The following is a 26,153-nucleotide window of genomic DNA, read 5'->3' as shown; positions in this document are numbered from 1 at the left end:
GGTTCCGAGAATTAAAAGAAAAAACTATATCTACATCTATATCTTCCCCTGAGTTACAACACGTTGTCGGCCGAACTAAAGCGGTCCGGTGTCCTCTCCGGTCCGGTGTCCTCTCCGGTCCGGTGTCCTCTCTCCGTCTGATTAGTGACCGCAGACGCCTCGAACCGAGTCCGCCGGGATGAACCGGGATTAGCGGGTCCCTCTTGTGCAACTAAAATAAAAATGCTAATTGGCTAGCTCGCTAGCGAAGCGCTAACTCTCGGCCGAACGCTTTCTGGCGTTGGACCAGCACAGCTAAGCTAGGCTAGGCTAGGCTAGGCTAATGAGTGCCGACAAAGTTGTCCCCGAGGTCCTCGGACGTTTCCTCCCCTCCCCTCTCGACCAGGTCGCTTACCGAATGGGTGCGATATGCCATCCCTGTCTCCCGGAGCAAATAAAACAGCAACGAGCGAGGCGCGTCTTTTCGTATCGGGGAGGTGTGCCGGGGGGGTGAAGGGGGAGGAGGGGGCCCGCTGCCGGAGGAGCCGCTCGGTCGAGCTACCTAGCAGCTAGCAGCTAGCCGGCTAACTGACAGGCAAAGAAACAGACGCGGAAAAAAAAGAGAAAGAATCCGATCTGCGGGATCCTCACGCATCACAGCCCGCTTCACACGGACAGGACGGAGCCGCGAAGTCACGTTGTCCCCCCCCGCCCCTGTCCAACGCAGTCCAGCTCGTGTTTTTGTTTTTTGGCCCGCGGTGGTTCGGTGTTAAAGCCGTCGCCTTCCGACAGTTTTCTGGGAGGAATCTGGAAGAAGTTGTCCTCCTCCGCGAGTCCCGGCCGCCATACTGAAACTAGAGCAGAGAGGCGCGGTGCGTTCACGGACCGGCTACTGAAACTAGAGCAGAGAGGCGCGGTGCGTTCACGGACCGGCTACTGAAACTAGAGCAGAGAGGCGCGGTGCGTTCACGGACCGGCTACTGAAACTAGAGCAGAGAGGCGCGGTGCGTTCACGGACCGGCTACTGAAACTAGAGCAGAGAGGCGCGGTGCGTTCACGGACCGGCTACTGAAACTAGAGCAGAGAGGCGCGGTGCGTTCACGGACCGGCTACTGAAACTAGAGCAGAGAGGCGCGGTGCGTTCACGGACCGGCTACTGAAACTAGAGCAGAGAGGCGCGGTGCGTTCACGGACCGGCTCACATCGAGTCCGCTCACCGTCAGCTCAGGCAAATACATAACAGCTATTAATTATTGATTAACGTGTATGAAACAGAGATAGATAGATGGATAGATAGATAGATAGATAGATAGATAGATAGATAGATAGATAGATGGATAGATGGATAGATAGATAGATAGATAGATAGATAGATAGATGGATAGATGGATAGATAGATAGATAGATAGATAGATAGATGGATTAAAAATGATAATAATGAATAAACAAAATGATATATCTTCTTCTCAGGTTGTCATAAAGCTATTCAGCTGGATAAAATGTGGTATTTGTAATAAGCTATAAAGGAACAATTACATTTTCTGAATTTAGAAAATATAACTGATATCTAAGTCATCTAATAGGGAGGTGGCATCATGAAAAGTAATATTGTAAAATATTTTGTTTTTATGCTGATTTAAAAAATGCCCACAATTTAATCACAGAGGAGGATTTTAACGTTAAGAACAGTGGATCGAAAATAAGTTGTGTTTTATTGTGTCTTACTATTTATAAAATATCTAAATGTGTTCTGATTGTAAAAGTTACTTTGCAATGTGCACATTTAAACTCGTTTCCTATAATAAGTGCCCGTCGTGTTACGTTTTAGTAAACCACATTCACCAAACGGCCGTCAGAGTGTTTTATCCAGGTGACTTGGTTCAGGGACCAGCACAGCAGAGTCGGGTGGGGCGGGGTAAGGTGGGGTGGGGCGGGGTAAGGTGGGGCGGGGCAGGGTGGGGCGGGGTGGGGTGGGGCGGGGTGGGGTGGGGCGGCAGGAGGAGATCAAATTCTGCCTATGGCTCCAGAAACGTCCCCGCTGTGTTGCGGTGAGCCGACAGCTGAGACTAAATCAATGCTGGATGAGACAGAAGAACGGCGAAGAACACCACAAGGCACCGCTGCTGCTCCTTCCCTCTGATCCGGTCGTCTCGTAACGGGAGATGTGACCGACATATTCATCATTTTGCAAGTTTTTGAACATGAAAACAAACTGTCCAAAGCATTGTTTTAACGTCTATAAGGCTGGAAGTACACGTGAGTTTCTCCTGATGAAGAAATCTGCTTTGAATTGACAAATGAAGTGATAGGTCACTTATTAGGTACATAAACAAAAAAATAATCATTGTTTTTAGCGCTTCAAGCAGCTGGACTGTGACCAGGCTCCAGTCTGTCTAGTCAGGTTGGGTTAAAGGTTATGTCAAAGATTTAATAATTGATTATTATATTTGAAACATTATTAATCATTCTTCAGAAATCCAAAGATTTAAGGATTCAGTGCTGTTCCCATTAACGCATATAGTTTCTGCTGGAAGTCCTGGCAGGTCTGAGAGGATTCATGCAGAGGGGGTCCGAATGTCAGCTCCAAATATACCAGCGTGAAGGACGATACACGGGCCGGGTGATTAATAATAATAATAGTAATAAACTTTATTTGTGTAGCACCTTTCATACAAGAAATGCAGCTCAAACTATCAAGAGTGTTTAACTGACAAATGTCCTGGTCCTGGTCCTGGTCCTGGTCCTGGTCCTGGTCCCGGTCTATCGTCCCTGCAGCCCGGCCCGGCCCTCCTGCAGAGCGAGCAGGGGGACCAGCTGTCGACTATCATTTGAGATTTAACAGCATCTTACCGAGTTCAGCTTCTTGGCCCAGTTTGACGTCTGTGTTGAGCCGACAGAAGCTGGATGTTGGTGACAAAGCTGTGAAAGATGAGCTCCATTACTTTAATTAAAACAGCTTTCAGTCATTTTGTAAAAGCTGTGGTTCACTTCTGTTTGCTAATCTCACTCTTGGCTTCGTGGGGGTTTCGTAACATCGCTTTTCAATGTATTACGAAGTTATTTTGGGGGATATAAGTTGTATTAACATTTGCAAAAAATGGAATTGTAACAAATCATTTTTTTGTACGCATTTATAATTAGGACATCTTTATTTTTTTCATTGTTGTTTGACTTTTTAAAGTTGGCTCTTTGTCTCTATTGTTGAATTTTCCACTAATTAATTGATCTATTTTGTTTTTCTTTTTTGTTTTTGTTTGGTGAGTGCCATAGTAGTTGGTCTTTTTGAAAATGATGGTTACATTTGTAGAGCTAACTCTGATTGATCTACCTTCCTATAATATGGTGGATTTGTGTCAGAACTTGTGCCAACAAGAGGGAGGAGAGGGGGGGAGGGGGGAGGGGGGGCTCTGTTTGCATCCCCAACTTGTTTCATCCATCTGCTTACTCAGTGAAGGAGCTATTAAAGGATTTAGTTAAAGCTGATGTAACTGCCCTCTTCCTGACTCAGACTGAGAGTCGGCCTTTCGATGAAGAAGCGGTGATGTGAGTTTGTGTTGTGGATGTGGAGAACAGAATTTTTGTTTTTAAATGACATTTCAATGCATTTGTTACTTATTTAAAAAACAATTAACTTATCATGTCATGATTACTGATAAACATGTCATTATAATTTATAACGTGAATAGTAATTTTAAATTTACCATTAGACGGTAAGTGAACATTCGGACTGTTTTGACGTAACTACGTCACAACGTAAGAAGTCCAATGTTTGACTCTTCAACTAAAATTTATTTGTAAAAGGAAAAAAAAATGTGTTTAGCTTTTGATCATTTTATTTTACCTGGAGTATTTTTGTTTATAATATTGGTAAACATTTCGACAGTGTGTTGTCCGAGCGCCGGATCTTCACTTGAACACAACGCAGTGTCAGCCAATACGTGATGACGCAGCACGTCTCATCAACCTGACGCACTCACGCTGACGCTGAAAATGCTAAGTGCTAGCTGCGAGGCTACTTTCCGTGCCGCTGCTCGCCGTCCCTGTTGTTGTTGTTGATGCCTGACGGGACACTTCCACGACACCGGTCACAAATATCAGCAGGCTCATTTATTATTAGACATAATATTCTGCAGGGCGTGTGAGTGACCGCGTCGGGGCCGTAGCCATGGCTCTGCAAGGCCCGGAGGAGCTGGGGGAGCAGGTCGAGGAGTCGGAGGACCTGGACGACCAGGACGCTAGCAGCATCTCCCCGGCCGAGGAGATAACGCTGCCCGCCGGGCCCGGAGGCGACGAGGAGCCGGAGGAGGCTCTCCTGCTGCCGTGGGACCGCTTCTCCGCCTGGCTGCACTGCATCTGCGTGGTCGGCTTCGACCTGGAGCTCGGGCAGGCGGTGGAGGTAAGCTCGGCTCACCGAGGCACCAAGGTCCGGAGTCAGCAGGTTCTTTTGGTTTTCTAAAGGCTCCGACTAGTTCCTGGACGGAACCGCACGACCTTCTCCCCGGTCCGGTTCGGTCCGGTCCGGTTCGGTGGTTCCTTTGGTGCAGACACGTGTAACACACAGATGATACTAAAACAGCAGAATAGATGTATTGGACAGTTTTGCTCGTGGTGTCCTGAAGTTGGTCTGATCCAGCTGCAGATCCACATCAGTCACAAACTCTTCTCGTTTCTAGTTTTGAATCCAGTTGAGTCACGAAGGTGAACAGAACAAACACCTGTTGTCCTCTCAGGACTTTCAGCACGTTTTGACAACAATACGTCGCATGTATATGTTTATAAAAGACTAAAGCAAGTTCTTCCTGTTTCACTTTCTCCAACACAAAGACTGCAGGACTTGGTTTTATTTTAATTTTAAGATTCGGCACCTTTGGGAATAAATCAGACTGCTAATAAACTTCAGAATACATTTAAATACCATAAAGGAAAAATACCTGATAGGTTAATATCAGGGCTTTGTTGTTGTTGTTTTTTACAAAAAAAAGTTAAAATTCTCATATTTAGTGTCAACACGAGCAACTTTTCAAAAACTTTTCCTAAATAGAATAAATAGGCAAAAATATGGTTAAAAAAAGTGATTTTAAATGAGTTCATATGATTAAATAATAAATTTTAAAAAAAGACTGAATCTGATCAGACATTTGTATATTTATTACTTGACGTTGCAGACGTCGTTTAAATTGGTATTACTATGGTATAACATATATTGGCAATATAATTCAATACTTTTTAAAATATATTGCAGTTTTGTGTGCTAAGTTTAGGATAACTGTAAAAAAATATATATATCAAAGACCAGACATGAAATCAGAGTGGAGTCTTCAGCAAAGAAAGAAACTTTATACCACAGTGAGAGATGAGAAACTGAATTTAATGGAGGGTTGTTTGTTGGTTTGACTCCGTTTGTTCCTCCTTCTGTCCTCCAGGTCATTTATCCTCATCACTCCAAGCTGTCGGAGAAAGAGGTGAGTCAACGCGACAACGCTGTGACGTTTTCATAAAAGAAAAAAGGGAAGATATTTGCCACCGTTATATCAGATACTTTTTTTTTTTTTTTTGTAAATAGATAATGTAGAAGTGTGATCGGCAGCTTATTTGTCCTGTTTGTGTTTGATCGCCTGCTGTTTGTTCTGAGTCACTGAATCAGCCTGTAAATTATTGTTTTGTTGTTGGTTTATCTTCCAGAAAACAAGCATCTGCTACCTTTCCTTCCCGGACTCCAACTCTGGTGAGTCTCAGCCTTTTTTTATTTTATTTTTTTGTTTCTCTCGTGTTTTATAATTTGAAAGTGTAAAGCTCGGCCGTACAGACGCCAGAGAGACGCGACAGACATTTAAATATGAGGATTAATGCTTTCACTTTCACACAGTTTCTCCTGAAGGTGTTCAGAATCAGAAATCCTTCATTGTCGTTGCATAAACTGCAATGAAATGGAAAAATAATCCAAATCAGAAATAAAATAATAAAATATACGTGTGTGTTCGAAACAGTAGGGAAGCTGAAGTTTTGTGGTTCAGTCGTCTCATGTCTGGCGGTCTTGAACGCAACACGACTGCATGGAGTCTTGGTTGGTGTGTGTGTGTGTGTGTGTGTGTGTGTGTGTGTGTGTGTGTGTGTGTGTGTGTGTGTGTGTGTGTGTGTGTGTGTGTGTGTGTGTGAAGAGAAAAAGCCTTTTGTCTCTGGCACGGCGAGCTCAAAGCGTCTTAAACTCCGTCCGTCCGTCTCGTTCACACCCTTCACTCGTCTGTCGGAGGATGTGTGGAGGTCACGGCGAGGTCAAATGCGACTCATCGTTTCACTTCCTTTTTCCCAGGAACCATTAAAAACATGAAAAAAAAATCAGACCGGTTCCCAGTTAAATCACAGAAAATTGATGTTTTGATACAGTCGGTGGTAAAACTAAAGAAACTGTTGCTTGGATGGACCCGACGGCCCAGATGGTGAAAACATCTGTCAGAACATTTTGGTTCTGGAGTTCAAGAAGGAACCCGACGAGAAGAACGCGTCATACGGTCCACAAACTCGGAGCTGATTGGACTCTCTGAGAGGAACATAGCTGCATTTATGTTCTTTTGTTGTTGTTGTTGTTGTTTTTTACTGAAAGCTTCAAACCTGGTAGTGTTTCCATGGTAACCCCTCAACATCATCATCCTCACCGTCGTCCCGTTGTGTTCCCCAGGTTGCCTCGGTGACACACAGTTCTGCTTCCGCTTCCGCCAAGGCTCCAACAGGAAGTCGTCACTCGGCTGCTTCCTGGAAACCACCGACCGGGACGCACCGCCCTGTCTGAAGGTTGGGACACACACACACACACACACACACACACACACACACACACACACACACACACACACACACACACACACACACACACACACACACAATCATCATCATATCAGTATTATACACGGGTCTGTAGTGATAGTACAGTGTGTGTGTGTGTGTGTGTGTGTGTGTGTGTGTGTGTGTGTGTGTGTGTGTGTGTGTGTCCTGCAGAGGGAACAGGGCCATTACTACGGTTACGTGTACTTCCGTCAGGTGCGAGACAAATCTCTGAAGAGAGGATACTTCCAGAAGGTCAGTGTTTGTTGGTTCTCACCTCTAATCACTCGCACTTAATTATTTTATAGGCTTTTAAAAAAAAAAAAAAACCAAATAAAACATTTTAAAGTCACTTAAGTTATTTTTTTCATGAAAATAGTTCAGATTTTCCACATCAGCCGAGACTGCAGGAAGACGAGATATGCACATTGAATTAGTGGAGGAGTTTGTGCAGAAAGTGTTGAGTTTTATTTTAGTGACATGTTGACGTACGGCTGGATTTAATGCACATTATTCTGATTCGTCAAGTTTTGCTGCTTTCTTCTATTTTCTGTGCATTTTTAAAAATAATTTTATATTTAATATATTTTACTACCTCTATTTTTTTTTATTGCTTTTCCCTGTATATGCTGCTGTAATGTAAAAATGTCCTTTTGAGGGATTAATAAAGCATCTATCTATCAATCAATCAATCAATCATTCATTCATTCATTCATTGATTGCAAACTGTCACAAGGAAACGTTGGAGCCTTCTTAGTGTTTTTCTGTGATCATGTGCTCTTAAATGATGAATCCAAACACTAATTGTTGTTGTTGTTGTTGTTGTTGTTGTTGTCATTGTCAGTCTCTGGTCCTGATCAGTAAGCTGCCCTACGTGACGTTCTTCCACTCTCTGCTGAAGATCATGGCTCCGGAGTACTTTGAGAAACAGGAACCCTGCCTGGAGGCCGGTGAGTCCGACAGTCTGTCTGTACTTCAACTTTAATAATTATAATAGTGGATATCAAGATGTCACGTTTAATGTCTCTCCGCCTCAGGTCCTACAAAGGTTCAAAGGTCCCGACAGGAACGAGAAATAATAACTGCTACTCGTCTCATAAAACCTCAGAGAAGCTAAATGAGTCACTTTTTTTTTTTTTTTTTTAAACACCTTAAAGTGTTAAAGTATATATATTTTAACATCCCGTGTCTCATTCATCTACGTGGGGAGTTTTTTTCGTTTGACTGAGATTCAGACCACTTTTTGTTTTTTGTTTTGTAGATTTCATTTCAAATAGACGAAGCTTCCATCAGTCGACTCTCAATAACTAAATTCAATAATCCTCCTAACTTAATGTGAAGGCTTTTTTTATTGGACCCTCGGGCCACTGAAGACATGGTTGCCTTTTTATCACACTTCCATATATAATAAATTGTTGTCTGTGTTTGATTGACAGCTTGTAATGACATCGACCGCTGGCCGACGCCTCATCCTGGACGAATACTCACGCTGCCGATTATGGGCGTGGTCATCAAGGTAAACACACACATGCACACACAAACACACAAACACACACACACACACACACACTCTCAGGTGGAGACCAGCAGGCGTTTTTATTTGACTTGTCTCGGTAGGTAAAGAAACGACCTCATCTTTTCCCTCTCTGTCTTCGTGTTACCTCCCTGCTGGCTTGGTAAGCTCCATGTTTAGTCCACGCTGCTGTTGCCTAGCAATTGTGTTGTTGTTTTTTTACGGCTCGAACGCCGTCACGAGTTCCATCTGAACGCAGCGGTCAGCGACCACGCCGTCACTCAGTGTTTGATGAGCAAGCAGAGGCCGCGTTGAGTTCAGTGTTTGGAAGTGTAAATATGGACAGAAGGAATCGTGTGTCTCCGTGCCGCAGGTTCGAATCCCGACCTCTTACGACAAACCAGGAACCTCCCAGCTGGTCCAGTCGGCCCAGGTGAGCTCGCACCTTTTTCCCTTGTCGTTTATTTCAGCATTTTTACATGGAACGCGATGCGAACGTTAACGAGTGTTTCTGTTTCTCAGAGCGACAGTCTGGTGTCCATCGTGCTGCCGACCATCCACGAGGTCGACCTCTTCAGGTGAGACACGGTGTCCTCCTCCTCCACCTGCTGGTCAGTCGCGGTACTGCGGCTGAGTTATTGTTTTCTGTGACTGCTTAAAACCTGGTCAACGAAACCCCCCATCCGGACATAAATGGTTGCTACGGAGACGAGAAGTTTTCAGTTTGTGTTTCTGTAACCAGCGTAAATAGTCGTGTTAGTTATTAAAAGGTCGGTGATGGTGTTTTTGTTGCATATAATTTATCCAGGTAAAAAACATTTTTTTTAAAACATCTTCTGCTGATGTTCAGGTTCTTTTTTTTACATTTTTATTCTGTCTTTTTATTACCAGCAGCCCTAAAATTACCCTTAAGGAGACAAAAAGAACCATATCTGTAGAAATAACAACACGGAAACATCACGTCTGTCCTCGACTAATAATAGTATGATGGACTATTGAAGTTTTTTTGTTGTTGTTTGATATTTTATTAAAATATATAACCTATATAAACCTAAAGCAGAGCATCTTCTGTCTCTTTCAAACCTGTCATTTCACCCGTTTGTGTCTCCGTTCCAGATGTTTCTACCCGGTGTTCTTCCACATCCAGATGCTCTGGGAGTTGGTGTTGCTAGGGGAGGCCCTCGTCGTCATGGCGCCGTCGCCAGCGGAGTCGTCGGATACGGTGCTGGCGTTGGTCAGGTGTGTCAGAGGGAGGGGTCGGCGGCAGTGATTCTCCACCCACATGTTAAAGCAAATCTGAACGTATATATTGATCAAATTAAAAGTTTATTCTGAATTTGTGACTTTACGTTCAGGAAAAACTGGACATTTAATATATAAAAAGATGTTTTTATGTCATAAATACAGTTAAAAGTAGCATTTGACGTGTTAAAGGTCTGGAAAATCATTCGGTTTCTAGACTTTCTCGTGATGTGTCTTATTTATTGGGTAATATTTTCTCCGTCTCTCTGCAGCTGCATCTCCCCGCTGCGTTACTGCAGTGACTTCCGGCCGTACTTCACCATCCACGACAGCGAGTTCAAGGAGTACACGACCAGGACTCAGGCTCCGTGAGTACCAAAAGACTTCAGAGACAATAATGGATTCAAAATGTCCAAAATATCAGTTTTTAAACTATTAACATATTCCATTATAGGAGGAAAACTTCAATTCTGTCGTAAATATAAACGCCCACCGATAGCTGTAACCTGACGGGTCCACAGGCCTGTCAATCAAACAGACACGCCCCCAAAAACACGTCTTTTTGTCTAATATTCACGATAAAGTCCTGCTGACAAAAACAACAGTTTAAATAAATAAAGTGACATGCTGGCTCCTCCTTCTGGTCTCCGCAGGCCGTCCGTCATCCTGGGAGTCACCAATCCGTTCTTCGCCAAGACGCTGCAGCACTGGCCGCACATCATCCGCATCGGAGACATGAAGCAAGCAGGTAGAGGCTGGGACACTTGTTTCTAATTAAATAATACGCAAATGTTATATTAGTGCAGAAGTGACCTCAGAAACGAACTCTTGAGGCTCCAGTTTTTTAGGAATAACTGCTGTCTGGTGTGTCTGTAGGGGAGATGGCCAAGCAGATGAAAGTCAAGAAACTGAAAAACCTCAAAACTCTGGACTCTAAACCTGGTAAATATTCCACATTCTTCATTTTGGGTCTTTATTGTTCAGTATTAATATTATTATTTTTCAATTGCGGTATGTATGTTTTTTGTTCTGTAAGGTGTATCAGATTCTCCACCAGGGGAGCTGTTTAGTCATAGTGGGAGCATCTCCACACAGCTGCTGTTATCTGGTGTCTCTCGCTCTCTCTCTCTCTCGCAGGTGTGTACACTGCATATAAGCCATTTCTCAACAAAGACGAAGAAATCATCAAGCAGCTTCAGAAGGTGAGGTGCCATCGTCTCCTCCTGACATCATCATGACATCATCACTGCGTTGTATTTTTGGAGCCGTGCAGATTAAAAAAAAACGATGTTCAAATGATTTCTGGCTCCTAAAACTACAAACTCATCAATAAAACACCTGTAAAGTGTAAAATATGGGACCTTTAAATTTTGTTCTGCTACTTATTATAAAAACCGACACCAGCAGCAATACGTGGATCTAAAAATAGATACGAACAATAGAAACGAGTTGCATCGCTGCGGTTTGATATGTTCGCTGTTTAACTGATGAAATGTCGATTGTTTTTTTTGTTTGTTTGTTTGTTTGTTTTACAGGGAGTTCAACAGAAAAGACCCTCAGCGGCCCAGAATGCAATTCTTCGCCGCTACTTCTTGGAGCTGACGCAGAGCTTCATCATTCCTTTGGTAACGGCCCGTCGTTTTACTCATTAGGTTCTTTTTACGAAGCCAGATCGGTTTTATTTTGTAGGAGTCGACCATTTCTACCCTCTGAAATGACCCGTGTGTGTGTGTGTGTGTGTGTGTGTGTGTGTGTGTGTGTGTGTGTGTGTGTGTGTGTGTGTGTGTGTGTGTCACAGGAGCGGTACGTGGCCAGTCTGATGCCCCTCCAGAAGTCCATCAGTCCCTGGAAGAGCCCCCCTCAGCTCCGACCGTTCATCCAGCAGGACTTCATGAAGACGCTGGAGAAAGCCGGACCTCAGCTCACGTCCCGGCTGAAGGGAGACTGGATCGGACTCTACAGGTACCGGGGGAGAGGAGAAGGGGGAGGAGGGGCTTTTATTACTCGGCTTTTGGTCGTGATTTCGTGAGCGGAGGACTTTGACTGAAGTCCTGTGTGTTGTTGTTGTTGTTTTGTTTTTTGTTTTTTTAAGGCATTTCCTGAAGTCTCCCAACTTTGACGGCTGGTTCCGCAACAGGAGGCGAGAGATGACGCAGAAGCTGGAGGCGCTTCACCTGGAGGCGCTCTGCGAGGAGGTGAGGACGCAGACCGGTCCTTTCAGACTTCAGTTATGACTTTACTTTACGCTGCTAAACTTTTAAAACTCCGAGGTTCGTACGTTATCGGTCGGCCTTTGCTACCGTTTAACTACAAAATACCACAAACCCAGTTCACGCCACAGAATGATTGACAGGTCATTTTAGAGAAAGTTCATTTAACATTTCTTATTTGTCATAATCACTCATAACCGCTTCGGTAAAACCCCATTTACCAAAAAAATTTTTAAAAAAAGACTGTAAAATGTAAATAAAAACCCACGCTTGATTGCAAATTGACCAAACGGAGAAACTTTCGTGTGCTTATTTTGAATTTGATGTCAGCAACACGTCTCAAACAACCACTGTGTTGCATCACCTCTTTTCTGTTTTTAAACAAAACTCTGTAAATATCTGAGAACTGGAGTTTTGAAAGTGAAATGTTGTCCCATTTTTTTGCGACTTTTTGCAACAGTCTGGGGTTTCCTTTTTTCCTATTTTTCGCTTCATGACGCAAAAGCTGTTTTCAGTGCTTGACGGGTTTCACAGACTGCGGTTTTCCAACTTGTTCCTGAGCCCATGCAGTGATATCCACGACAGAATTGTGTCTGTTCTTAAATTCGGTGCTGCAGAATTTAGTGTTTGATGAATTCATGAAATGTATTTATTTACAGATTCGTGAGAACCGTCCGGACTTCCTGTGTCTCATTCATGTTTGTGTTTGTAGGATCTGCAGCAGAGGATCCAGAAGCACACAGAGGTCGAAGCCGTGGATCTGGTTCTGAAGCTCAAAGACAAACTGGTCAGTACCAACAAGTACTACAACAAATACTACTGTTTCTACTGCTGATACTAGTACTTCTACTATTACTATCTTTTACTAGCTGCTCGTACTCTTGTTAATGCGACTGATATGGATGCAACTAGTACTATTTTTATTGCACACGACTTACAGCAGCAGCCGCTAGTGATACCACTGCTATCATCGTACTAGTAGTAGTACTACGACTAGTACTACTGGTTTTACTTCTGGGACGGGTGGTGCTATGACCCAGAAAAATAACTTGTGTATTTATAAAAAGTAAAACTGTAAGATAGCAGCGACCACGACAGTAAATCCTCGGGTATTTCTCACCGTTTCATTAATATGTTGTAATATGAAGTCACGTGATCGTTGATGATGTCACGTGATCGTTGATGATGTCACGGCGCTCTCTGCTGCAGACTCAGGCGGAGAGGGAGCAGCTGCCGGTGCGTCCGGGGACTCTGGCCAAGCTGACGGAGCACATCGAGGCCGTGATCCTGGCCTTACCGGAGGACCTGCAGGGGATCCTCCACAAGCCCTCCACGCCCTGACCTTTGACCCCGTCGGCCGCGGCGCTAACCGCCAGTGTGAGCTTGTTCTAAAGTTTCGTCGGTGGCGGGTCGTCGAGGCTCCTCCCGGCGGCGGGCGGACGCCCCGGTTGGAGGTCTGCTCGGGTCCGGCCTGGAAAGCACACGGCGACTTCTTGGGTTCACACGACGTCCATCCAGCTTCGGTTCTGTTTACTTCTTCTCCGCCGGCGCTGCAGCGCCTCGGCGGTCGTCACGGCGACGTCTCCTGAGGGTTTAAAAAAAAAAAAAAAAAAAAAAAAACTACGGAAAACTCCTCACTGCGTATGAAAAGCAGCGCTCCTTTCTGACTCGTCAGGTTTTGTGTCCGTTTTAGTTACCAAAAGGTCGGTTTGAGCCCGCGGTGCAAAAAAGGTACAGAACCCCCCCCCCCCCCCCTCTCCACCCCCGATGACCTTTGACCTTCTGCATTTTTAGCTCTTATTATTTGGGGGTTTTTAAAATGAAGGTGGAGTTAACAAAAAAAAAAGTGCCCTTCATCGCTAACTGGACCAACGTGCTCATCGCACACACACACACACACACACACACACACACACACACACACACACACACACACACACACACACACACACTTTTATGCAAACCAAGTGAACCGAGCGGTGCTTTATAATTAACTCACTCAGCATTAAGCACCAGCGATCTTATGCTGACCGTCGACGCAGCTCTCGTCTCGCGTCCCTCCACCAACGTCACGTGACCTCTCAGTGGCCAATCACAGCCGTCGGGGAATGTGTCGTCGTGGTTTGTCTGAGGACTGAATCCAGAACTTGTGTGTCACTGTTGTTGTTGTTGTTGTTGTTGTGTGAAAACCTGTTTTCAATTCGCCTGATTGATTCTGAGCTCGTCTAAAAAAAAAAAAAAAGAAAATCCTCATCGTGACACAAAAAGATGAGATACTAAGTCAAATTAAATTTAATTTAAAATGATGAAACACTAAAGTCAGACTTAAACTATAATTGAGATTTTAAATCAAAATGTTTGACGTTTGTTTTTTTTCTGGTGAAACCTTAAATGCAATAAAAGTTCTTTCACGTTGTTTTCACAGCAGCGACGTGAGAAAAATGTTTTAAAATAACAAAATCCAGCGAGTGTAAAAACTCTTCTAACAGAATTAGTTCGGGCCTTAAATCGTCTGATGTTTTGTCTTTTAAATCTTTTGTGCTGCGTTGTTTGAACTAAAATAAGACTGGAGTCGTTTCTCACCCAGCGGACGCGTTTGTTCGAGTAAAGTCTGATTTTTACACTTCAGACGTGTTGAATGACGGAAAACGTTTCGACTCCATTTAACTTCGGAGAAAACAGTTGACGATGAAATGTCTCTCGGTACTTATTTCAGTGAATGTAAAAATACGTATGAGCTGGGTGTTGCCACGGTAACGGTGTCGCCTGTTGCCGAGGAAATTCAGTCGCCCGAAGACGTTTTTTTAACGTATAAATGAGCCTTAAAGTCCCTCCGAAGCTAACGTCCTGTTTCAGACTCGTCTCTCTGGTCTTTATTTTGGCTAAACTCTCATTTAATAACACGATTTTTAAACTGCAGTTAAAACAAAACGTTGAAGTTAAAGTGTTTTTTACACACGACGAACCGTCAAACCTTGTTCACGAAGTTCCTGACGGCAGTTACAGACGGACGTGTTCGGAGAAATCCAACGTTTCTACCGGATCAGCACACTACGGACCAAAATATGGACTTAAATATGGAATCAAATTTCTGCCAAGAATTTTTTTATTATTATTAATATGCATTATAAAAAAGAATTAAAAAATAGAATCACAATTTCGATGTATCAGCATAATTTTGCTTTCGTAAATATCACTGTTGGTTAATTACTTAAAGGTTTAACTAACATAAAAAAAAATTCACTATTTTTGTCTGACATATTTTTGTATCTTTACACAGAAAATGTAAATAAATTTCAACTTAAAATCTAAATCAAGATTTGGATTTGTTTAATTGTTTTGACAAACTTTGAGTTGGTACAATTTATTTTTACTGAGTAAATGTCAGTTTTGATTCGGTTCATAATATTGAAGTCTCAACTTAATTTTAAGACTTATTAAGTCATAATTTTGACTGTAAATCTGTTATTTTAGACCTAAAAATTTGACTGTTATAATTTTGGTTTATCAAGTCTATATGATTTATTAAGTCAAAAGTAATAAATGATTATGACTCAGATTGTCAAACATTTGACTTAATATTTTATTTGTCATTTAAGGCCTGTTTAATTTTTTTCTGGCACAAATGTGATTCCATATTTGAACTATAAGCCTTCACTAACCTGCATTAAATAAATAAAAACTGTTAACCTGAGAACTGACAGTCAGAAAAAAAAGTCCCACAGCAGACTTGACGAAATTCAGCCGAAGAGGCCCAACGAACGTTTTTTGTTTTACAAAATGGAAGAAAAATAAAACGACACTACGAGGAATGTTTTAAACTGATGTCGGAGCAGCTTTTTATGATTCGGGTTAAAACGAAGTCGGTGCCTTACAGGAACGAGAGCGCAACCAATGGCCTGAAGTCGGTTTCCTGTAGAGATGCCGAGACCGGTGCTTTTTCATTTTTACACTAAATTGACTTTTCTTATAAAAATGAAACTCTGTTGACCGTCAGATGAAACAACACGGCTGAAACCTGTTTTAAAGCTTTTTTTAAACATGAATTTTCAAATCTAATGAGAAATAGTAACCGAACATTTTAATCAAAGTCAAAAACTCTTTAATTCCAAATTCTTCCTTGCAATTTAAATATATGCATTTGACTCCCTGGACCTCCGTAACACACAAACTTTATGCATTTTTTTTAGATTTTATCTTGATTAAGTTACAATAATGACCGTTAAAGAATGTATTTGTACTAAAATCGACGGCTCCTTCTGTTAATTGAGATCTCGTACTTCCTCTTCTAGAAGTCTGAGGAAGACGTGAAGCAGGTCATGTGACCTTTGACTCTCGTCACATAACGTTGATGAATTTTGAATAAAGCCCATCTGCTTTTTCCACGGTTGTGACCAGTTGGATTAAATAGTTTAATTAAAAATAAATCCCCCCCAAAAAATTAAGGAAAAATTGGCACCACACATCCGTCAAAACACGTTAACTACGACTTTTTGTGTAACTTGTTAGTTGTTTTGATTTAAGGTTTAAGGTTGTCCAGCTTAAAATGTTCAATAAAAAAAAAAAAAAAACGAAAGTAAAACATGCAAAACCGTCAGTTTGGTCAGTGAAATTAAAATGACGACTGAAAGCTTCTTCAGCTCTGATTGATTTTAAAATATAAACATTCCTGTTCACGTAATAATACAACAGCAATAACTGTTAAACAGGTTGTTCACTTATTATGGCTGTTTATGTAACTACTGTGGTTATTATGGACATTTTCAGAGATTCAATAACTGACTTTTTTTTTTTTTTTTCTAAAAGTAAAGTTAGTGGTGAGTTACATCTGCACATACAATAACATGATGTTTGAATTTAAAAATATCAATTTCTTTTTTTTTGTCAATGCTTTGAAATTTGCCTCTTTTTTTTGTCAAGCAGATAATTGTAAAGAAAAAAAATAATGTTCTGTTTGGAAAAACCTGTGACATCTGGTTGTTGGGCAACCATGTAAGTTTTATATTTGTAAAAAAATATATATATATATATATATATATATTTTACAACTTTGAATTTTTTATGGAGGGCTATTCTCATATTCCACTCTGTAGAGAATTAGAGGTTTTTGTACATAAAGGTGTAAAAAGTGAACCGGAGGCCCGCTTATGAGGACATACGACAGTTATTTTGCTTACGACGGATGTCGTATTCAATAGAGATATTAATAAGAGTTACTCAATTGTAATTTTAATCATGTTGTTGTTGAGGCACTGGAACATTTTGAATTTGTTGTGTTTTTGCTAACAGACACTGAAATGTGAGGTTGTGTTTTTTATTGACTCTGGAAACATCTTGTTAACATTGGCCCTAATTGGAAACGACGGTGTGTAATATAATGTAACTTAAGAAACCATATTCCCTGAAAGTATTGATAATGAGCACCCACAGAGTTAATTTGAATAATATGTACAAAAAACAGGGTTTTCCCTGAGTTTGCAGTTTCCCATGTATTTGATGGGTTGTTTAAAGGCTCCGCCCCCAAGAAAATGTTACAATTTTAAATTAGAAATATCTTTTTTTTTTTGGTCATATTTTCACCATGTCTGTGTGAACTTTTCCAAAAATTTGGAAAAGCTTTGGCTGGTCATAAATAAAAAAATACCCAAAAAGCTTTAAGAGGCAAACGGCAAATAATGCAATACACCTAGCGGTCCACCAGAGGGTAGCGTGTCTTCTTGACGATCGAACATGAAACGGGTCACGTTGAGGCGTAGATTTGAACCCAGAAGGTGAAAGTTGGAGTCCAATAACATGGATTTCTTGTACATTTGTTGCGTAACTTTAATCTCGCGTTTCTGTTTTTCCGATTCGTAACCACGTGTTAACGACAAACTCACTTTTTTAAAGCATTTTCTCACGTAAACGTGTCTGAGAGGGAAAAATAAACCGCAGATTCTAAATGTCAACAAAAGCTACTCGAAACACACGCGGCCGTTACGCCGTCACTGTTTTTGTTTTTATCGAAGCCATAACCACTACGCTAAATTACCATGACAACCTGAGGGACTCTAGTTTTAATAAACCTATCGATAAGAAGCGTTTTGAGGAAAGTCACGAAATTATTCTGTTGACCTACATTCACTTTTTTTAATTTTTTTCATTAGAATTTTATGTTAATGTTATTGAATTTATTTTTGAGTGTCTTGTTTTGCTTCTGATTGATTCAGTATTATAATAAAAAAGAATTCCCACAGCAGCCATTTTGAACATTTGTGAAGTTTTATCTTGATATCTCTGTGCTAACGCGGCTAACAAAGATAAGCACGTAGAAAGCTCGTCACAATTAAAAAAAAAAAACAACAACAACAAAAACAGGCTCCAACTCTCCAGAAGGAAAATAGTTTCATATTTTAATATATTAGCCCACAGCTAACGTTAGCTGGTGTTAGCTTGCTCTCCATAGAGGTAGCTAGGTTCTTGTACTGTGGTAAGCTAAGCTAGCTGTGACAGTAGCTTTCTTTTTCTTGTCTTTTCAATAGTTTCTGATCAAGTCTTTCAAAAATGCTGCTGTGAGGATGTTTGACGGGTGGCGCCACCGCCCTCCATTCATTTCTGTTTTGTTTTATGGTTTTCTGTGATTAAACGGACGGTTTCAACGACTGACGGCTGGTCTGTTGTTTTTACGGCGTTCGCTGGAGGTTTTGTGTTTCTGTGAAAATAATTTTTTAAAAAAAAGGTTCAAAAATTGCACGTGAATTTTTCAAAACATTTGCTTCAAACCTTTCTACCTTTCTCAGCTGTCGGGCTTTTGGCAAAACAAAATACAAAAAAAAAAATCAAATCATACATGTGATTTTTTGATTTCCTTTTCTAATGAGTGATGTTCGTTTCCTCAGACAGAAAACATGTAAGTATCTCCCACCAAATGGAGAACTGTTCCTCTGCTTCCTTGATTTTAATAATACACAAAAGTAAAGTTACAAATCAGTAAAAAGAATTGGCTTGAAGATTTTACTTGTTACTGGGGCTAGTTTGTTGTAAATACAATCGCACCCTTAAATCAAAAGATTGTATTAATTGTTAATCACTGCTGATAAATTACTGATTCTTTTAATTCTTTGCCGATCATCGTTTTCTCTCTCCACAGATCTCCCTGTTACGTTCACATTAAATCAGCTTTCCCTTCTTTGTTTATCATCACTACTTCATTCATGAAAAGCTTCCCGGGCTTCTCGTCCTCCTTCAGGTCGCGACCTCGAGCCTTTCGGCCAATCGGCTGCTTCCCCTGCAGCTCGTAGGTGTCCTCCTGCAGCTCGTAGGTGTCCTCCTGCAGCTCGTAGGTGTCCTCCTGCAGCTCGTAGGTGTCCTCCAGCAGCCCGAGCCGTCCGAGAGAGTAGTTGATGTTGGACCAGGTGAGCACGGAGCCAGAGTTCCTGCAAACACAAACGCACACTTTATACGTAGAAAGATGGATTTAAAACGACGTTATAAACCTTCTAATACTGAAATATTCCATTATAAATAAACCAGGCTTTTTTTTTTTTCCACTTTAAGTGTTTTTACTGAAAACGCAGGCATCAAATGTCATTAAAATAAAAAGTTATAACCTACAAAACTTTAACATTTTAAAGATATTAAAAAAATATGTTTTAAAGATATTAAGAAAATATAATTAAAACATTTTTTAGACTTGAAATGAACTTTGCAGTAAAGAAGACATCTTTTTTTGTTATATAAATATTTTTAAACACATTTGCAGGGTTAAAACAAGTGTTTACTCCACTGTCATTAAATAATATTAATACCCAGTCTTAGATCTTTTATTAATATATTTCTTAATGGCCCAAAAAAACCAGTTTAAGTTTCCACATTAAACTATAACTGACTTCTTAACTAGTTTTTTTATGTCATAAAATTGTTGTTTCCTCTTTCAGTCTTTAAGTGTCAAACTCTGCCCGCGCACACACACACACACACACACACACACACACACACACACACACACACACACACACACACACACACACACACACACACAGAGCGTCATACCTGAAGTAACCTCTGTACAAAAACCTTTGGACCTCTTTGTAGCGGAGAGGATAATCCCACACCTGGACGTCTGTCACCTGACCATCAAAACCTGGAAACGCCATCACGTGCTCACCTGCCCACACATACTGGACACACACACACACACACACACACACACACACACACACACACACACACACACACACACACACACACACACACACATCAGACAGATAATATCAGAGACGACGATGAAGATTACACTGTGGGATTCATTCGTCTGCTAAAATGATGGATTTATGATTCAGGAACTTTTAAAATTGACGTGACTTTTATAAACCGGTTTAGATTTAGGCTCCGCCCTCACCCCATTAGACAACAACTTCCTGATGCTCATGTTCGATCCGCTGAACACCTGGGCCACCTGCTTCCTGGTGTCCACGGTGAGGCAGACGCTGGTCCAGATGTCTTGTCCCGGGTAGGACCACATCCTGATGTTGGGTTTCAGGCAGAGGGAGTTGTAATTGTTAAATTTCAGAGTATACGAGGAGAGGTATGATACTCGCAGGCTCAGAGGGGTTTTGGATGGACTGAGGGTGAAGATTGTGGGGGAACTTGTTTCCAGAAAGTCAGTGATGTAACGCAGACACACGGAGACACCTGCAGGGTCACATGGAGACAACTGGTTCATTAATACAACAACCAAAAGTCTTTCCTGAACATACCCAGAAAAAACCTTTATCATGACTGAGTTATTCATTCCTGGGAAAACAAGAAGTAAACTCACTATTTACAGATATTATTAATATGAGCATTTTGCCACACAAACATTCGATATGACTTTTTTTTATTTCTAATTTGATTGGAAATGTAAAAAAATGGTGTTGTTTCATTTAAAGTGTGGTTAGTAGCAGATGAGAATAATCTGAGACGCCTGCTATCAAACAAACTCAAAACAACCTCAGAGACACAAAACATCCACAGAGATGCAAAACAACTTCAAAAAGAGGCAAAACAACCAGACATAAAAACAACAACAAACAAACTCAAAACAAACACAAACACACTAAAAACAACCTAAAAGAGACACAAAACATCCACAGAGATGCAAAACAACTTCAAAAAGAGACAAAACAACCAGAGACATAAAAACAACAACAAACACAAAACAAACACAAACACACTAAAAACAACTTAAAAGGGACACAAAACAATGTACTTGCACAATGCACTCACCTCTAGTGGGAGGCGCAGTGGTACTGTAGGGTGTGGTGGTTCTGTAGGGTGTGGTGGTTCTGTAGGGTGTGGTGGTACTGTAGGGTGTGGTGGTACTGTAGGGTGTGGTGGTTCTAGTGGTTCTGTAGGGTGTGGTGGTTCTGTAGGGTGTGGTGGTTCTAGTGGTTCTGTAGGGTGTGGTGGTTCTGTAGGGTGTGGTGGTACTGTAGGGTGTGGTGGTTCTGGTGGTTCTGTAGGGTGTGGTGGTTCTGTAGGGTGTGGTGGTACTGTAGGGTGTGGTGGTTCTGGTGGTTCTGTAGGGTGTGGTGGTTCTGTAGGGTGTGGTGGTTCTAGTGGTTCTGTAGGGTGTGGTGGTTCTGTAGGGTGTGGTGGTACTGTAGGGTGTGGTGGTTCTGGTGGTTCTGTAGGGTGTGGTGGTGGTTCTGTAGGGGTATTCACTGGTTGGGTTGGTGGTACTGAAGGCTGGAAAGGCATTAGGGTCGTAGAAAGTCACCTGTCCTCCGTATTGAGACAAAGTGAACATCTTTCCTGATAAATCGACTCCATGACGACCTGAGGACGGAAACACGAAGACACAAATCAGCGTGAAACCTCGTCGGGGCGGCCGAGTTTTCTGAGTTCCTGATGACTGACGTGTAGAATCGAACCGAGAAGTCGTCGCTGACCACATTTTATTATTTGTTTTACAAAGTTGACACATTTTCTGCAACTTTTTACTAAATCTCCGAGCTAAATACTCGACTTTTTACTCCACTACATTGGTCAGAAATTGTAGTTTTCACATATCTCCAATTTTTTTACAATATTTTTTGATAAACTGAAGGATTTAATTTGTTCTTTCAGAGACTGACATTTTTTACTGTTTTGACAAATTTGCTGTTTTTCTGATCTTTTTAGAGATACGTGGTTTTTACAGAACAAAGACGACCTTGTGATGCATTTCTGTGCATTAAACTAACAAAGAGAACATAAAGTAGTTAAAAATCAGCACTTAAAAATGCAGTAATATGAATTCAAAAACATTATAACTGACAGGAAGCATTTCCCAATGTGTACTTTTACTTTTGATACTTTTAAATACTCAAAGAAGGATTTGAACGCAGGACTTTTAACTTGTAGTGGAGTATTTATTACTTTGATTTGAGTAAAAAACCGGAAATGAACTGAGCAGACACAAGATGGGGACATTTTACAGCTCATACTTTTACTTTGGTCACAGCTTCAGAGCAGGATTTGAGTTGTAACGAAGTATTTTCATGTTTCATTAGTATTTAAAAAAAGAAGAAGAGTACTTCCGGTCTGACTTGATTAAAGTGTGTGTGCAGCGACCTGTTGGTGTCCACGCAGCTTCGTCAGCTGCTGCCGGTTTGGTTGTTTGTTCGATACTCGGGACGACGAACAACGCTGACATGAAGACCGTCACCATGGTAACAAAAAGCAGCGACTTCATCGTCCTCATCTTCATCTCTGATGCCGGTGTCCAGGTGAAAGCGTCCCGCTTGTCCCCGCTGTGTTGGACGCGTCCGTCTGTCAGCACTTAAAAATGCAGTAATATGAATTCAACAGTTTCCTCTCCGAGCAGCTCGTCTACTTTCGGTTTCATGTCTGGAAATAGAAATCCTCCCCCCCCCCCCCCCCCCCCGCCCCCACCCTGTGATTTCACTGAACCACGGACAAAAACAGAGTCTGGATCAGTGTTGTGTTCATGTCCTCTGAGTTTTTGTTTTGTTTTGTTGTTGTTGTTGTTTTTTAGGGGTTTGTTTTTTTTTTTGGGGGGGGGGGGGGGGGCGATTTGAGGTATGAATACAGCATATAACAGAAAAGTTAACAAATAAATGATCTCTAATTATCTCTATTATCCGTATCTCTAAATCTCTGCGAGAACTTCTCCTTTCTCTGATGCAAACCACAGAAAACCAGAACTAAACTGAGCATTGAACAACTCTGTCCATGAGCCTCAAATCTTTCACATCCTCAAGATCTGCCGTAGGTCAGAGGTCAACGGAACATTTTGTCCCACGTTTTACAGCGTCCAAACTTTTTCTGTTGGAAACAGGATTGTATATATCAGCATGTATTTATTGTTATTCTAACAATAAATACAAAATAAATGCAAAATTCTGCAGAAATTGAAGAAATGGTTTAAATCTCAGGGAGTTGATGATTGTCTCGACTTTAGTGCTTAAAGGCTTTATTTATAACAATAATGAACTTGGTTTTGTAAAGCAACTTTCATACAAGAAATGCAGCTCAAAGTCCTCTAATGCAAGAAACGTACATGGAGTGCTTCACATTATAAATGAACACAAACACATGTTAAAAGAAAAAGAAATATAATGCAGATAGGAACAGACAAATACATCCACTATAATGTTTAACATACACACTTTCTTTATGTGTTAACTGATGTTTTTGTCAATAACTGTTGGAGCCAAAATGGCGTTTTCATGTTTCTAAAGACGCCACTAGGGGGCAGTAAACATGCAGGTGAAGAGTCACGTCACACCGTCAGGTAATAATCAGACACAGGTGTGTGTGTGTGTGTGTGTGTGTGTGTGTGGCCTCCTTGTGACGGTTTTTACTCATTTAAAACAAAGTCAATGCCACAAAACAAAAGTTTATTTTAAATGTTACAGAAGTACAAACTCAGCAAAGGAGAAATACAGCTGCAGCGAGAAAGAAGCGGCAAAATTAAAAGGTATGAACATTAGAAAAATCCTCCAAAGGCAAAACTTTACTGAAGTAAAAGTTTTTATCAACAAACTTAAAATATCAGAAGTAAAGTTAAAAAAAAAAAAAAACTGACAATGTTTTACTGTTGTGTGTGTGTGTGTGTATATATATATATATATATATATATATATATATATATATATATATATATACTACTGCTGCATCAACAAGCCTTTTGTTTAAGGCTGTGCTCATTTTAATTTCTTTGTTGGTTAGATTATCCTACATTATTGCATCATATCCCTCATTGTTGCTGTTTTCATCTCTGAAATGTCAACAAGCTCAGAAAATCAAAATCATTTCCATCTGATCCAAGACGGTTTTTAAATTGTTTATTTAGCTCACAAAGGAGGAGATTTTTAATCCTTCACTTTATTATAAAAATCCAAAATCACCAAATTTTGGAGATGCATGTTTTTTAATGTACAGGGACAATATGAAGTAGCCTAACTAAAGTTGTCAATAAAAAGTACAGTTTGCCTCTGAAATTTAGTGGAAGGGGAAGTACTGATCAAAATAAAATACTGGTACTTTACTAATACTTTACAAAGTAAAATACAAACACATTGCAAACTAATGGGTGACGTCATAACTTGCCGTTCCGTTTTTATATATACATTCAAGACTTACTAATAATAATATAATAATATTAATGACACGGTACTGTCCTTTCATTTTTAATGTTTTTTGTCAATAAAGCGAAGTTGAATTCGATTTTTATTTTTTTTAACAACAAACCAAACGTGCATTTTATTTTGAAGGCTGTGCGAGCGGAAGCGGGTCGTAGAAAGTCACCTGTCCTCCGTATTGAGACAAAGTGAACATCTTTCCTGATAAATCGACTCCATGACGACCTGAGGACGGAAACACGAAGACACAAATCAGCGTGAAACCTCGTCGGGGCGGCCGAGTTTTCTGAGTTCCTGATGACTGACGTGTAGAATCGAACCGAGAAGTCGTCGCTGACCACATTTTATTATTTGTTTTACAAAGTTGACACATTTTCTGCAACTTTTTACTAAATCTCCGAGCTAAATACTCGACTTTTTACTCCACTACATTGGTCAGAAATTGTAGTTTTCACATATCTCCAATTTTTTTACAATATTTTTTGATAAACTGAAGGATTTAATTTGTTCTTTCAGAGACTGACATTTTTTACTGTTTAGACAAATTTGCTGTTTTTCTGATCTTTTTAGAGATACGTGGTTTTTACAGAACAAAGACGACCTTGTGATGCATTTCTGTGCATTAAACTAACAAAGAGAACATAAAGTAGTTAAAAATCAGCACTTAAAAATGCAGTAATATGAATTCAAAAACATTATAACTGACAGGAAGCATTTCCCAATGTGTACTTTTACTTTTGATACTTTTAAATACTCAAAGAAGGATTTGAACGCAGGACTTTTAACTTGTAGTGGAGTATTTATTACTTTGATTTGAGTAAAAAAACCGGAAATGAACTGAGCAGACACAAGATGGGGACATTTTACAGCTCATACTTTTACTTTGGTCACAGCTTCAGAGCAGGATTTGAGTTGTAACGAAGTATTTTCATGTTTCATTAGTATTTAAAAAAAGAAGAAGAGTACTTCCGGTCTGACTTGATTAAAGTGTGTGTGCAGCGACCTGTTGGTGTCCACGCAGCTTCGTCAGCTGCTGCCGGTTTGGTTGTTTGTTCGATACTCGGGACGACGAACAACGCTGACATGAAGACCGTCACCATGGTAACAAAAAGCAGCGACTTCATCGTCCTCATCTTTGATACCGGTGTCCAGGTGAAAGCGTCCCACTTGTCCCCGCTGTGTTGGAAGCGTTTGCCTGTCTGCGGTTTTCCCTCCGACCAGCTTCGGTTTTATGTCTGTGGAGCTTCTTTTTTTTTTTTTGGGGTGGGGGGGTGGGGGGGGGGATTTCTCCTTTCTCTGATGCAAACCACAGAAAAAACAGAACTAAACTGAGCATTGAACAATCGATAAGCCTCAAATCTTTCACATCTTAAAAATCTGCCGTAGGTCAGAGGTCAAGGCTCTGACCTACACAGAGTCCAAACTTCTTTTGTTGGAAACAGGATTGTGTATATCAGCACGTTATTTATTCTTAGAATAAAGCACGAAGATAGTTTCAACTTTGTTTTCAAAGCAGTGTATTTTTATCTTTTTTAAAACATTCAAATGACTAAAAAGAGACTTCATTTGGAAAACGTTACAGTTGCAGAAACAGAGGTCTGAAATGTCCTAATATTATGTATTATAATTGGGCCTTTAAGAGTCGACTTTTGTTTATTAATTATGATAACAATAACAAACATAAAAATTTGTGGAAAAAACAACTTTGAAAATTTCACCTGCTAAACTTTTCCTGAAGACGTTTGTTTAATACAAATAAACACCAGCAGAGCGACTCGG

At 40.8% G+C, this 26,153-nt stretch overlaps 3 protein-coding genes across 3 annotated transcripts in view; 1 reads left to right on the top strand and 2 right to left on the bottom strand.

Annotated features, from left to right (window-relative positions):
• slmapa (sarcolemma associated protein a) overlaps positions 1 to 543 on the bottom strand; it is a 39,180-nt gene extending 38,637 nt beyond the window's left edge. The window contains exon 1 of the mRNA XM_069712620.1: positions 395 to 543. The gene's annotated coding sequence lies outside the window, so the exon portion shown is untranslated. The remainder of the gene's footprint in view (positions 1 to 394) is intronic.
• A 3,315-nt stretch (positions 544 to 3,858) lies between these two features.
• On the top strand, positions 3,859 to 18,405 carry dennd6aa (DENN/MADD domain containing 6Aa). Its single transcript, XM_069712601.1, has 19 exons — positions 3,859 to 4,375; positions 5,403 to 5,441; positions 5,662 to 5,704; positions 6,656 to 6,768; positions 6,973 to 7,053; positions 7,643 to 7,748; positions 8,235 to 8,314; positions 8,685 to 8,744; positions 8,834 to 8,889; positions 9,428 to 9,550; positions 9,826 to 9,921; positions 10,207 to 10,301; positions 10,430 to 10,495; positions 10,691 to 10,755; positions 11,089 to 11,178; positions 11,352 to 11,515; positions 11,646 to 11,748; positions 12,476 to 12,550; positions 12,973 to 18,405. Exons 1-19 carry the CDS (start codon positions 4,145 to 4,147, stop codon positions 13,102 to 13,104), a joined length of 1,818 nt encoding a protein of 605 aa, XP_069568702.1. The 5' UTR covers positions 3,859 to 4,144; the 3' UTR covers positions 13,105 to 18,405.
• Positions 18,406 to 18,476: 71 nt separating this feature from the next.
• Positions 18,477 to 22,538, bottom strand: LOC138629110 (mucin-6-like). Its single transcript, XM_069712602.1, has 6 exons — positions 22,342 to 22,538; positions 21,013 to 21,564; positions 20,144 to 20,436; positions 19,795 to 19,922; positions 19,107 to 19,178; positions 18,477 to 19,043 (listed from the first exon to the last, which is right to left on the bottom strand). The coding sequence occupies exons 1-6, from the start codon at positions 22,475 to 22,477 to the stop codon at positions 18,908 to 18,910; spliced, it is 1,317 nt and encodes a 438-aa protein (XP_069568703.1). The 5' UTR covers positions 22,478 to 22,538; the 3' UTR covers positions 18,477 to 18,907.
• Between the last annotated feature and the right edge of the window lie 3,615 nt (positions 22,539 to 26,153).

This window comes from Brachyistius frenatus, unplaced genomic scaffold (genome assembly GCF_029030835.1).
Source record: "Brachyistius frenatus isolate BFR_SWC_R1_liver_20210118 unplaced genomic scaffold, ASM2903083v1 Contig_111, whole genome shotgun sequence".
In the NCBI taxonomy this organism is placed as follows: Eukaryota; Metazoa; Chordata; class Actinopteri; family Embiotocidae; genus Brachyistius; species Brachyistius frenatus.
The sequence above is the reverse complement of the archived record's forward strand: the minus strand, read 5'-3'. Positions and strand labels throughout refer to the sequence as shown.

Coding starts and splice junctions, on each gene's coding strand:
- dennd6aa (XM_069712601.1), top strand. CDS start 4,145: ATGGCTCTGCAAGGCCCGGAGGAGCTGGGGGAGCAGGTCGAGGAGTCG. Junction 10,496..10,690: donor AACTCTGGACTCTAAACCTG/GTAAATATTCCA, acceptor TCTCTCTCGCAG/GTGTGTACACTGCATATAAG. Junction 10,756..11,088: donor TCATCAAGCAGCTTCAGAAG/GTGAGGTGCCAT, acceptor TTTGTTTTACAG/GGAGTTCAACAGAAAAGACC.
- LOC138629110 (XM_069712602.1), bottom strand. CDS start 22,477: ATGAAGATGAGGACGATGAAGTCGCTGCTTTTTGTTACCATGGTGACG. Junction 19,179..19,794: donor TTGTACAGAGGTTACTTCAG/GTATGACGCTCT, acceptor TTGTGTTTGCAG/GAACTCTGGCTCCGTGCTCA. Junction 19,044..19,106: donor CTCGGGCTGCTGGAGGACAC/CTACGAGCTGCA, acceptor GCAGGAGGACAC/CTACGAGCTGCAGGGGAAGC.